General features: G+C 39.6%; 1 protein-coding gene across 1 annotated transcript; it reads right to left on the bottom strand.

The window, feature by feature from the left end:
• Positions 1 to 10: 10 nt before the first annotated feature.
• Positions 11 to 14307, bottom strand: tspan2a (tetraspanin 2a). The gene is made up of 8 exons (XM_026914240.3): positions 14098 to 14307; positions 8668 to 8770; positions 4337 to 4434; positions 3909 to 3983; positions 3730 to 3813; positions 3579 to 3641; positions 1315 to 1398; positions 11 to 1220 (listed from the first exon to the last, which is right to left on the bottom strand). The coding sequence occupies exons 1-8, from the start codon at positions 14164 to 14166 to the stop codon at positions 1155 to 1157; spliced, it is 642 nt and encodes a 213-aa protein (XP_026770041.1). The 5' UTR covers positions 14167 to 14307; the 3' UTR covers positions 11 to 1154.
• Between the last annotated feature and the right edge of the window lie 84 nt (positions 14308 to 14391).

Consider the following 14391-nt stretch of genomic DNA (forward strand, 5'->3'; position numbering starts at 1 on the left):
CAATGCTTTTTTTTTTTATTACCGTTTATTTATTTTTTTCAAAGCAGTCATAAATCATATTTAGAGATAGCTACAAAACACATGCTGTGGAACTCATTGATAATTTTTTTGTGTTTTAACAACCGGCTAAACCCATACCACCATGTATTCAAAGAACAAAGCATTACCCAAGCAAGTTAGAAATGTTCTAGGAGAAATATAAACTCATGATATATACAAGGGCATATTTTTATCATTCACAGCATGCTTAGGTAGGAAAGGAAGGTGCCATACTGAATGTGTGATTAAAGGCACAGCAAGGTATCAGTTCACCCAAGTTGTGCTCGTGTGATTAAAGAACTGTGATACTATAATTGTTACCCACACAAAGCTGTGCTTAATGTTTCACTGATATAGAACTTCTGACTAACAGTATGGAGGCAGTGCTGACACATTCATGGAAGAATGCAAGGGTACTGTAGGTGGTAGTATTTAAGACATTACTATAAAGGATTGACAGTTTACAAGGGCAAGGGTTTTCACACTGCACTACAAGCAACATGTATTCCTCTCGGTTTTGGGTAAGTGTGAGTGGTATATGTTCATGCCTCACCACTCAATACTGTGCTGTTGCAGTCATCTTCGAATCATGTTTTTGCAAATATGGCAGCGTGAACATGAATCACTTACAAACCACCTAAACATTTACAAAGCATTACTCATAACCTAAACTAAACACTTTACTACAGCAAACATGGGCTACTAAATAACATTCCAAGGCATCAACAGAAAGCAAGTAGTACCTTTTCTATATATACAGTATTTACATTACCAAAGTTGTGTAATGCATAGTAGGAGAAGGAGAAAAACAGAATGTTGCCCAAGCTTCTCTGTTTGGTAATGTCTAAACTGATCATAAAAATCAGGCTGTAATCGTAACTGCTCTCCCAGATAAACAAAATAATATAAGGTCATGTTAATTCAGTTACACTCTCAGTCCATGCAGTGGTGATTCAGCACAAAGACATACAATTAAACAAAGAAACAAAAGATTATTATAAAGCTGCAACAATATCTTACACTATTTTATGTGAGCCTTTCAAATGTGATGGCTCAGTGAGGTCAGGACAGGGGATTCAGGACAGTTCAGCCTTAAGTAGGAGGCCTATGAGCATCTATAGGACCTCCCTGTTGCTCCGAATACCACAGCATAGAACCATACTGAAGATCATACCAATTATCTATACACAAAGACAGTAATATGTTATAATGATAACACACATCGCATGCCACACACCATTACAACACTGTATGCAGACAGTTCCATGTACGTACCATGATTCCTGCAATGCCAATACCCGCATATCCAATGATGAAGAGTTTCTCACTGAAAAAATCCTCTATGGCTTTGATGCAGTCCTGGGAAAAATAAAATAATGATCGAGTTATTTTTGAGTTCTTTCTTGATTAAATATGTTCCTCTGACTTTATCAGGCCCTAATGTGGTACGCTAACCCTTTTTACTATGAACAAGTGACATGCCGAGGATTTGAAAAAGAGAAGCCAATTGAGGGGTACCCCACCCCACACACAGGGATCAAGTGACACATGAAACATCTCACCATCTGTTCCCTCTCATTTTAACCATCCTACACGCTTCTCCTGGCCTTGGTGCTCTTCTCTCTGCTGAGCTTCCCTTCCTTTCACGCCTCAGCACTCATGGCCTCTACCTAAGCATGGCCATCACTGCCATCTGCTGGACTTAACACGAGCTACTGGTGGCTAATATAATTAAAGGATTACTTTATCTAAATGTCTTTTTGTGTACATGAACACCATTGTGAGTGGTCATAGAGGATCCTAAGAGAATATGTGTCCAACTAACATTGTTTCAGGTACTTTGTGTTACAAAGTGTGTGAATAGATAAGATAAATAAGAATAAAAACAAGACAAGATAAAAGCGAATCAACACAGATTAAGACACTACATAAGACATTTAAAAAAATAAAATAAAAATAATAATAATGATAAGAAAAAGAAGAAGAAGAAGAAGGTAAATAAACTAGTAAAACTCAAGTAGAACGATGAAGATGCCTCCACCACCACCAAGTCTAGTCCTTCTTCTTAAGTTTTGTAAATAATTCTTCTTGTATTAGACTGAATTTTGAAGATTCTATGTGCAAGTACAGTTCATGTGCAGGGGTGTTTTGTTCACACATGGTATACTGCCTGCTCTTTGGGGAGCCATGATTGTTTGTGCCTGTTAGTTTCTATAGCCATTTGGTCATTGTTGACTGAGTCTGTACTTCATCAGCATAGTTCTGTGTACTATCACTTACTGTGCTCAGGCAGTCTGCCACGGTGTACTACGTGTTTAAAGCCAAATGACATTTAGCTGACTGTCTGTTTCCCAGTAGGTAACGTACTGTTGTTGCAGCTGTCCTGTAATTAGGTTGCTTCTGCTGTTTTAATCTAGTTTACAGTCTGTGGAGAATTTTGCCTTTTATGCCTTTTTTACTTGTATGAGGAATGGATATCTGCTTAACTGTGTCTTGTATGCTGAGTTTGTTGAGTTCCTATTTACCTTTACGTGGTGATTACAGAACTCTGGATACGGGACCTCAATTAAATGTGATTTAATTTGGTGTTATGACTCTTTAAAAAAAATTAGTAGTCTCAGATATGATTTGTGCAGTTTTATAAGGAAATGAGCTGTAAGTTTTACTGAGCATCTTGCAGAAGCAGCCACAGTTCTTCTGGAGATTTTGACTGTTGCACTTGCTTCAAAAAACCCAGCAGCCTTCATTATGTTTTCAGACAAAAAAGTGTCTCTTACATAATATGCTGATTACTGACATACAAACGTTTTTCTGTAACATTTAATTTTGTGCTGGAAAACTAATGTTAGGAAGTCTAAAATGTTTTTGTACTGACTCAATAATGTAGAATTCACAAAATAAAAATCTATAACAAAGTTTGTACTGAAAAAATAGGGTGTCTAAGACTTTTGCACAGTGCTGTAGGGAGAACATGTGAAACATTGACGGTCACCGGATGCCACAGTCGAAGCTGGGCCCTGGAACTGTCAGGCTGTAATGCAAGGTTCAAACACTGATTTAGATCATTTTTAGCCAAATTTTAATAGTAATAAAACAAAAATATTTTATTTTTGAATAAAAATAAGCACAGAAAGCTTTGACAAAATGGCTTGAAACAATATTTAATATATTTCAAGCATTATCTGAGGATAAAATAGCTACTTACATATATTATAATTACAATACTAATATTAATTCATTTAAAATGAAATACTTAAAATAGATTTAAAATTTCCAAGTCATTTAGGAAATTCCTGTTTTTAGGAATAGTGTTCTCAGCTATATGTTTTGCTTAACATCACTAGCTTGTTAAATCCTTTTTTTATAAATAAAAAAAATAGTTAATAGATAGGAATTGAAATTACAAAGAAATACTGTATATATTTTTCTTTACTGAGCTTAAATATAATGACAGCATCTGATGGTACAATTAAAGATTTTATTAAATGCATTACTAATGACCAGTAAAATGCTATAAGCATGACATCACAAAACTGTACCTTGCTATTATTATCAGGACACAGCGACGTATTAGATTTTCTCTCGACTCCACAGCACTCAAGCTATAAAAGACAGAGACAGGGAATACAGTGAGTAATCCTGAAGTACAAGAGCTCTGGTAGCAGTTTAAGAATAAAATGGTAGACATACAGTAGCATGGTACATGGAAGTGACTGTGCTGTTGCCATTTCCAGCTGCGGAGGTGGTGTAGAAGTCTTTAACCTGTTTAATAATCTGAAAAATTGAAGACAGAGCATCCATGTTTGTTTTTCGATATCATTAGCATCTAGACTCAACAGCACTGTTAAGTCGCACAGTGGGTAAATTACCTGATCTTTGCTCAAGAAGCCAAAAATTCCTGCAGCCACTTCTGCACCAAAAATGATCAGCAGACAGGAAAAGAACTAGAGAACAGACAAGAGAGTCACATTTACTTTAGGTTTTGTTACCCTCATTATCTCCCAATTTGGTCATTTGCCAATTCCCACCCACTAGCTTCATCACAGGGCAGTGTAAAACACTTGAAAGAAAGCACTAACTGCCCTCTTCTGCATCCATGAGCTCACAGACAGCCATAATCAGCTAGTGTCTCTCTGACTGACAGGGGAGACAGTAATGCTAAGTAATCCCAGCCCAAGAACACAGACAATTTTGCTTCTTGGACTCCCAGCCACATTCACCTAAATTAAAAAACAAGTCTGTATAGCAAACTCTAAACTGGTTGAGGTTAATGGAGCGGTACATGGCTCTTACCCACCAATCCCAGAAGACACTGCGACTCCCTCACGGCTCCACAGCACCCGAAGAAACCCACGAGCATCATGATTCCTCCTACTCCGATCAGAATATACACAGCTGGAAACGGAAAAGAGAGACAAGGTAGCTGCAGACCTTACAGAAATACAATTTCATAGTTTCTCTAAATTCCCTTCCAGTGAATGCATGTGTGCAACTCCAAATCTCACCAGAAGTCGGCAGCAATAGGACATTTATACATCTTTATGCTAGAGCCACAGTTCTGTGTATTTCAGTTATGGATGGGTGAAATGGCAAAAGTATTATTTACTGATACTTGACATGACACACAACATATATATTGTGTGATGTTCCTTATTCACAAACTGCCAGGAAAAAAAAACATTTAGAAAAAAAACAGTTATTTATGATATTTATCAAATACAAAAAAATATTTAACAACGAAAAACACAAAGTGGGCTATAACTTATTGCGGTATGGATGTCATACCACCCAGCCCTAATTTTGGTCAGGTCTGTGTATTGATATTTCCTCTCTTTGAACCTATCATCCATGAAATAATCACATGCAGAAATTTCTCATGGTTAGTCGCAAAGGTGAAAACCAAAGTTGACTTACAAGAAATTAAAAAGAGGAACTAATGCCATCTGGCCTTTACTAATAACAAAATATATTCCATTATATATAAAGCTGTAATTCCACCAGGTGTTTGTGGTGGAACATGCCTTTTTTTCCATTTCTTGGGTAATGGTTGACAGAAAGGCAGAATGAGTTTCACTTTTAATACTATGTACTTCCCCCTGCATAAATAAATGTTTCTACCAGAGAAGTATAAAGTACAGAAGTATGACAGTAGCGATGAATCTGCTGGTTTAAACTGCACTACAGGCTGCTGGTGTATGTAAAACAGGGCTCTCATTTCAGCATAGGTATCACAAAACAATAAAAAGTCAAAGCAACTCATCGACTCAGAGCAGCACAAGCCAGTCTTTGTGTACACAACACACTCACCCAGGACAGTCAACACAAGCTTCTCCTGCACTGTGCTTAGAGACAAACCCCTACATCCTAGAAAGTTTCCTAAACTATTCATCAGGGTCCACGTTTTCACTCTCTTCCAGCTCCCAACACACCTGAACCAAGGTTTCTGAACAAAAACTGATCACTATCCAGTGTGCGCAACTTTCAGACAAATTAAATTGATGACTGAATCTTAGAAATTTTGACTTTACATTTCAGGTTGATTTAACGGAGGAGTTTTCTTTATTTGATTTCTTTATTTTACCAGTAGATTATGATGTGTTTGCAATATTTAATTCTGAAGCATTATATTCCTTCATTGTTCCCCTCTGCCATTAGTGATCGCATCCTGCTCCATAGCAACAATTTTCTCTCGCAGCGCAGGTCAGAGAAAAGTCTGTGCTGCTGGTGGAAATTCCTCTGAGGACACTTGAAGGATTCCTCTGAAGACACTGTTGCTAGGATGGCATCAACTCTATAACTTCAACCCCTGCCACCATCTGCACAGCATTTCAGCTGAACTATAGCCATAATCAGTGATGAAAAGCACAAACTGACCTTACCTTAAAGAAGTATGAAATACCCACAGAAGTGTAACTACCTTAGTGAAAATGAGCCTCATATAGGATAAACCTCTTATATGGTGTGCTCCCAAAGTTAAAAAAAAAAAAAAGCTAAATCTTGAATAATTATTAGGCATCACTGTCTTGTCTGTTTTCCAAAAAATCAAGCATGAACAGTCCTCTAGAAAAACACATCTCAGCTGAAGGTATATGAAAAGGAACCAAAGTCGTTTTCACATCCTCATTAGATGGCTGCTAAGAAAGGTCTTCACCCATTTCACTTCCTAGGCTAATTAAAACTCAAGGGAGGCACTGAGCAGTTGTTTTCTTTTAGAAATGATGAAGGGGAGTAAAATGAGTCCACTGTGAGTATAAGAGCTGAAAACATCAGGCCTCAGCTCTTCTCTTTACTTCCTGACTGACACAGGGACAGAGAACTTGGCACTAGAAGCAGCCTATATAAGCCTATAGCCTATATAAACACTGCTCACAGATTTCAAATAAACAGCTTTGCACTGCATATAGCCAGAGTAATTTATGGTAATTCTTTTTTCAAATAATCAAATGCTGTGGGAATTACCTTTGAGACCTTTAAGAAAGTATCAAATTAGTGGTTGTCAGTAACATAGAAATGACACATCTGCATGTTTTGTAACACAAGATGAGCTCCATAGCAAAAAGAAGTGAACAAATGAGATACAGCCACCTGAGAGGAATGTTGCATCATCATGTAAGAGCTTTCTATTTGATCTTAGCAGAGTCATTTCTTCATTTGCTAACTTATACACCTTCTGAAAATATTTATACAGTAACCACAGTCGGTATGCCAACTGTGAAACGCCACACAGACAGTAACCCAAGCTCAAGATTGAACCCAGGGCCATGGAGCTTTGATGGGGCAACGCTACCCGCTGTGCCAGTGTAGCACTTTTTGATACACATAAATATTAAGCAAACAGAAGTTAGAACAGGAGTTACTCATGCTTATTTAGCTCATTGTTTTCATAGTTGTTGGCACCAATGTCTCACTCACTGGCTACTGACTACTCACCGTCATTTTACGTATAACATCATAGAATATTAACACAAGAACCTTTAGTAAATATCTGGCAAGCGACTTCACTACAATTGTACCAGTTCACACTGACACCCAGACACAAAACCACCCTTCCCTTAAAAAAAAAAAAAAAAAAAACCTCTACATTTTTCAGGTATCTTCTGATTAATATCTGTGGTTCTCATGATAGGTCAGCCTGATTTGTACAGAAGTGCATTTGCCACCCACAGCCAGTAACCACAAGCCCCTCTCTGTAGCCAAAGCCATAAAGTGCCAGAGGTATAGTAGTAGTCTAGTAAAGTTACTTAAGTGCACTTCTACAACCAGAACCCCTAGTCAAACTGAAACCTTAACAGTCCAAAAGGTGAACATGAAACTAGTGTATGACCACCTGTTTGCAACTTGAATCACAGATCAAGATTTATGAGGTAAGTGGATAGAGCTCCACAGCCTCATGGCTCTAGCTGAGCAGTCCTCCATTCCTCTGAGAGAGTCCCGAATCGAGTCAATAAGAAAACGATCCCATTGTAACTCACAGAGCACCGCTATGTGTAATGCCCTTTGAGAAATACCCTTTAGCCATTAGCCAGATTTATAAGTGTCTCATTCATCATGACTGAGCCCAATATTGAGCCTCCATCCCCCATTACAGCACCGCAGCAGCTCTGCCATACAGTAAAGCAGTTTATTAGTCCTGTCATTATATGTACCTCATTTTTCAGATTCGGTAGCAGGTCATCATACAGAGATATTACCAGCCGAAATAATACATACATATATAGTAGATATATAAATAATCTACTCAACCTCTTTCGACAATCAAGTGTTTTTGACAGGTTTGTTATTTGAGGATGTAAACCTTGCTGAAGCTATCACAGGGCTCACGTTATTGTCTGTGTGGAGTTTCGCATGTTCTACCTGTGTCTGCATGGGTTTCCACCCTACAAAAACCAGTTGGTCAGTTGGCTACACTAAAACTGGCCCTTTTAGCCCTTTTAGCCTGGCATCCCATTCAGGGAGTTCTCACCTGTTTATTAATCAGTGAACCGGTAGCATACTGCACCTCATTAGGCTTTCAGAAAGTTATACAGGGTGTCCGAAAAGTCAGGAACCAATGGGAGTTAAACTACATATGCATGATTTTGTATTTATTTAATTATTTATTTGCATATATTTTTATATTTAGTGTTTCCTTACAGGAGAAAAATGACATTAGCATTGGATGAAAGGGTAGAGATAGTGCTTCTTATTATTTCTTGGTACTCTCATTGGTTCCTGAATTTTTGGACACCCTGTAGGTTTTATATATAATCTATAGATAGATATAGATAGGAGGCCCAATGTAGTATGCAAAAAAAAAAAACAACCGAAATTTAATCATCATTCAGCTGGACCGGGAATATTTCTCAATTTCACAAGGTGCCTTGTGAGCTGACCACACCAAGGTGGAATCTGGATGCAATCTGACTTGTCTTGGACTGTCTCAAATTTATATCACATACAAAGGTGTAGCTAATACACTGGTATGCCACTTAAAATCCCATAATCCCCACTTATTCCTATAAAATCACAGTAGGAGGTCTACAGTATACTTCACAGTGTGATTACGTTACATCATAACATTCTTTTTTTATATAGCGTAACTTTTTTTGCTTAGAGAGTTCTTTCATGTAAAAGTTGTATGCTACTCACCAAAAAAGATGGTCTGGGGGGCCTCATTATCTTTCAGTAATGAAAGGATGCTAGGATCAAACCTCAGCCACAGTCCCACTGCTACCACCAATGAACCAGAAAGCTGGATACAAAATGAGAAATGGTTATGGTTATCAGTTTGTAGATTGTATTATCATCTTCCTTCTGACATATTTATTTATTGGACATATTATGCATACTTGAAATAGTGAAGCAAAAAAGATGATCATATCTACTTCCATCATGACACCTTTATCAGAGATGGACTAGAGAATCCTAAAATATCTTGGTCTGGTGCCAATATCACTATCAGTTTTCCTAAAAACTAACTCCCCATTGATTCCATGTGAGAATCGTGTACCATTGATGGCAGTGTCACGCATACAACATAAATGTAGGCCAATAATTTGTAAACAGCATGAGTAATGCTAGCTAGATATGTAAATCTATCTAGTTAACATAAACTAACTTTTGCCATACTTGTATTGGCATATTATTGTAATAACCTATATGAGGAGATGCATGGGTGTATCAGAGGATGGATGACATTACACTTTGTACCCAGATATTGCAGTTTACTTGACTAATACCTTGCATTTCCAAGCTGATGGGACCTTTGAGAGCAAGCAAGGCATTATTTTGCTTCTTTTTTGCCCCTTTATCCATTTCACTGTCCATTTCACTTGTTTCACTCTTTTGGTAAACATATAAGCTGCAAGTAATGTCTGTTGTATCTAGTAATTATACTGTACATGTTATATATTCAGTCCAAACCTAAAGTCCAAACACGAGTGACTTTTTGAGTTCTTACCACTTATCCATCAATAGATAATAGAAAATATTAGAAAAAAAATCAAAACTGCCTAGCCTTCTGTAATAATACTGCATAACAAGCAGTCAGGTTAAGTTTAGATTCAAACCTCTTAGTTCTCCATCAACCTCTTAGAGTTCTTTCATCATAAGAACCCCTAAGTGATAGCTGCAAAAGATGTCACTGTTTTTTTCTAATGTTCCCTGGCTCCGGTAGAACAGTAAAATGTTATTCTCACCATATTTGTTTAGTCTGTCTGTGGGAGGGTTTTTAAACACAAGTTCTTAACCCAAGCGCACTTGGACTTTGTCTGCAGTGTTTCAACACCCAGACTGCCTTATAATGTCAGTGAAATGGATTAGGATTTAGACTGTGGTTTGACCCAACATGCTTCTGTTTTCCTGAAAGCCTGAAACTTAGGACACAGAATAGCAAGAATATCATTTTGATCCCTCCTCATTGAGGATAAAACGAATCAACAAATCTAAGCAAGAAGTAGTATTCTGAGTGAATGGGAAACCTCTCGTTTAAGGTCATCCTGCCATTCTGTCATCATCAACAGGCAGGCTGTGCCAGTCTCACAGGCCTCTGCTGTCACTCCGGCTGGAACCCTCCAGCCCTGGCGCTCACCCCAACCAGCTACTACGCCAAGTCCCCAAGACAACAGTTCACTTCTCTATCGTACAAAATTGTGAGACAAAGGCATTGCTGTCTATTGTTTGGGCATCAGTACAGAGATAACCAATCACTCCAACAAACCCCCTTCACTACAGCATTCTTACACTGACCACTTGAGCAAATCTAATGTGACAACTTCATTAGTTTGATGATAAAATCATCATGTCAGAAACAGTGGGAGGTGCAGAAACTATACAACGCTAGTCTTTGGAAGGTTTTTTTTTTATGTCACATGACTGAGTAGAAAATAACATGGATTTGAATAAAATCAGAATTCACATGGATATAACGCATTACTCCACACAGTAAAGATAACATTTATTCAAGCAGACATTCAAAGCCTGTCTGTGTGAGAGAGCAGTGTGAGAGAGCAGTGTGAGGCAGCACTGTGAGGGAACAGTGTGAGGCAGTAGTGTGAGAGAGCAGTGTGAGGGAACAGTGTGAGGGAACAGTGTGAGGGAACAGTGTGAGGCAGTAGTGTGAGAGAGCAGTGTGAGGCAGCACTGTGAGGGAACAGTGTGAGGGAACAGTGTGAGGGAACAGTGTGAGGGAGCAGTGTGAGAGAGCACTGTGAGGCAGCACTGTGAGGCAGCACTGTGAGGCAGCACTGTGAGGGAACAGTGTGAGGCAGTAGTGTGAGGCAGTAGTGTGAGGCAGTAATTTAAGGCAGTAGTGTGAGGCAGTAGTGTGAGAGAGTAGCAGAAGCACCTCATAAGCTGCACTTTGCTGGACTACAGTGAGAAAGTGCACATAAAAATCCCCTGAAGTGCTGCATTCATACTTTCACTTCATTTCAGTCTTAGTTTCCCTGCAGAGCTGAAAATGCAGCTCGGGGAATTTTTAGTGTTAGGAAGAAGAATGACAAATTTCAGCTAAAAACAATCAGTACACACCCAGTAGAAATCTCACCAATATTTTAGTCACTCAAATGTCGTAAAATACTTCAAATAGAAACAAAAATGGATAAAGATTTTGTAATAGCCCTCGACCTGTCACAAATAAGCAATCTGCACCTCGTGAATAAATAAGGGAACTGAAAATTACACAAGCTGCTAGAACTATAACCACACATCTGCTGTTAGCAAACCTCCAAACAACCAGGAGTCCAACTAACACAGCAACATGTCCCTACTACTGTTATTACTACTACTGAGAGGTGAAATGCTGGTTACAAACCTGAAAACATCATCCTGCTTGATAAACAAGATCAACTGGAGATATGTGAATCTCTCTCTCTCTCTCTCTCTCTCTCTCTCTCGCTCGCTCTCTCTCTCTCACACACACACACACACTGTCCGTTAGCCTGGTTAGCAGAGACACACGCACCTGTCATACCTAACCCTCCATTTTTTACTCAACTACATGTGACTTGCTGCATCACAATACTCTGTTACTGGGTACATCACATACTGTATTGCTGCAATACCCTGCTTCATATGGGTAAACTAGATGTTTGTCAGCTAAACATTAACATGTTTTAAACGAGACCACGAAACAGAAAAATCTCAAACGGATTCCAAGTGTTTCCAAACCCAAAACTACGAGCTATATTAAGAACACTGGATTTTGGGTGATCGTTTAGCTGATCATTTTTCCAAAACACCTGACCCCAATACTTAATAACTTTATAATCTTTATAATAGTTACACAAAATAAGACAAAACACACAGAAAATATTACCAAGTCAAAATAGTCACTAAGTGCTAATTAAAATCAGGATTAAAATTTGAAATAACCTAAATGATAAATGAACAATTAATGAACAAATTCTGGACACAAGGTTATCTGTATGTAATAAAGGACACAACAGTCCTAAATGGTTGATCACAAGGTCAGAAATTAACTTTCCAGTTTAAAGTTATAAGCTAAGGATATCTGTAACAAACATGAACAAATTAGAGACTGCTCTTTATAAATAAATTAATAATGGCTTAATCTACAGTCTACCATCATTTAAACCTAATTCATGTCCAATGATGTGCAATTACAGTTAAACCATTTAGGTGGCATGTTGATCTATTTATAATTTCTCATGTGAATGCACTCCTTGACATAGATGTGTATATTTATTTTAAAAAGATGAACCATCAGTGGGAACTGGCTGACTGTGAAGGACTACTCCTTAGTTAAGGAGGAAATGTCACAATAAACTGACAGCCACTCATCAGCCAGGAAATGGTTATGCAAATGTACAGAAAATAGATTTTTTCTTACTTTCTTTATTATATAGCTTCTACCTTGTCGTGGTGAGGCAGTAATGTGAGGCAGTAGTGTGAGAGAGCAGTGTGAGAGAGCAGTGTGAGAGAGCAGTGTGAGGCAGCACTGTGAGGGAACAGTGTGAGGCAGTAGTGTGAGAGAGCAGTGTGAGAGAGCAGTGTGAGGCAGCACTGTTAGGGAACAGTGTGAGGCAGTAGTGTGAGAGAGCAGTGTGAGGCAGCACTGTGAGGGAACAGTGTGAGGGAACAGTGTGAGAGAGCAGTGTGAGAGAGCAGTGTGAGAGAGCAGTGTGAGGCAGCAGTGTGAGGGAACAGTGTGAGGCAGTAGTGTGAGAGAGCAGTGTGAGACAGCACTGTGAGGGAACAGTGTGAGGCAGTAGTGTGAGAGAGCAGTGTGAGGGAACAGTGTGAGGGAACAGTGTGAGGGAACAGTGTGAGGCAGTAGTGTGAGAGAGCAGTGTGAGGCAGCACTGTGAGGGAACAGTGTGAAGGAACAGTGTGAGGCAGTAGTGTGAGAGAGCAGTGTGAGGCAGCACTGTGAGGGAACAGTGTGAGGGAACAGTGTGAGGGAACAGTGTGAGGGAATAGTGTGAGGGAACAGTGTGAGAGAGCAGTGTGAGGGAACAGTGTGAGAGAGCAGTGTGAGGGAACAGTGTGAGGGAACAGTGTGAGAGAGCAGTGTGAGAGAGCAGTGTGAGGGAACAGTGTGAGAGAGCAGTGTGAGGGAACAGTGTGAGGGAACAGTGTGAAGGAACAGTGTGAGGCAGTAGTGTGAGAGAGCAGTGTGAGGGAACAGTGTGAGGGAACAGTGTGAGGGAACAGTGTGAGGGAACAGTGTGAGAGAGCAGTGTGAGAGAGCAGTGTGAGGCAGCACTGTGAGGCAGCACTGTGAAGGAACAGTGTGAGGCAGTAGTGTGAGAGAGCAGTGTGAGAGAGCAGTGTGAGAGAGCAGTGTGAGGCAGCACTGTGAGGGAACAGTGTGAGGCAGTAATTTAAGGCAGTAGTGTGAGGCAGTAGTGTGAGAGAGTAGCAGAAGCACCTCATAAGCTGCACTTTGCTGGACTACAGTGAGAAAGTGCACATAAAAATCCCCTGAAGTGCTGCATTCATACTTTCACTTCATTTCAGTCTTAGTTTCCCTGCAGAGCTGAAAATGCAGCTCGGGGAATTTTTAGTGTTAGGAAGAAGAATGACAAATTTCAGCTAAAAACAATCAGTACACACCCAGTAGAAATCTCACCAATATTTTATTCACTCAAATGTCGCAAAATACTTCAAATAGAAACAAAAATGGATAAAGATTTTGTAATAGCCCTCGACCTGTCACAAATAAGCAATCTGCACCTCGTGAATAAATAAGGGAACTGAAAATTACACAAGCTGCTAGAACTATAACCACACATCTGCTGTTAGCAAACCTCCAAACAACCAGGAGTCCAACTAACACAGCAACATGTCCCTACTACTGTTATTACTACTACTGAGAGGTGAAATGCTGGTTACAAACCTGAAAACATCATCCTGCTTGATAAACAAGATCAACTGGAGATATGTGAATCTCTCTCTCTCTCTCTCTCGCTCTCGCTCTCGCTCTCTCTCTCTCACACACACACACACACTGTCCGTTAGCCTGGTTAGCAGAGACACACGCACCTGTCATACCTAACCCTCCATTCCCCTCAGTACCAGTTTATTCCAGCTCACATGGGTTAGTGAAAGACTCACCCAGAATATGAAGTTGAAGATGAAAAGCAGGTATTTAATGCATTTCGTGCCTCCTTGCACTTTGCTCATTTTGCCGCTCTCTGCGCCTCGGGGCTCCTCCGCTTGGTTAAAACCGCAGGATTAATGTCCAGCTCGAGAGAGAAATGCGGGAAATGTTTCACTGAGCCACACCGAGCGCGTGCGACACCGTGCTGTAAGCCCCGCCCACTGCTCCCCAAGCCCTGGCCATGCCACTGTATTCACTGAACACCCACACACACACACACACTTCACGTCACGTCACACTCCATTAAG

This window comes from Pangasianodon hypophthalmus, chromosome 2 (genome assembly GCF_027358585.1).
Source record: "Pangasianodon hypophthalmus isolate fPanHyp1 chromosome 2, fPanHyp1.pri, whole genome shotgun sequence".
NCBI classification, from domain to species: Eukaryota; Metazoa; Chordata; class Actinopteri; order Siluriformes; family Pangasiidae; genus Pangasianodon; species Pangasianodon hypophthalmus.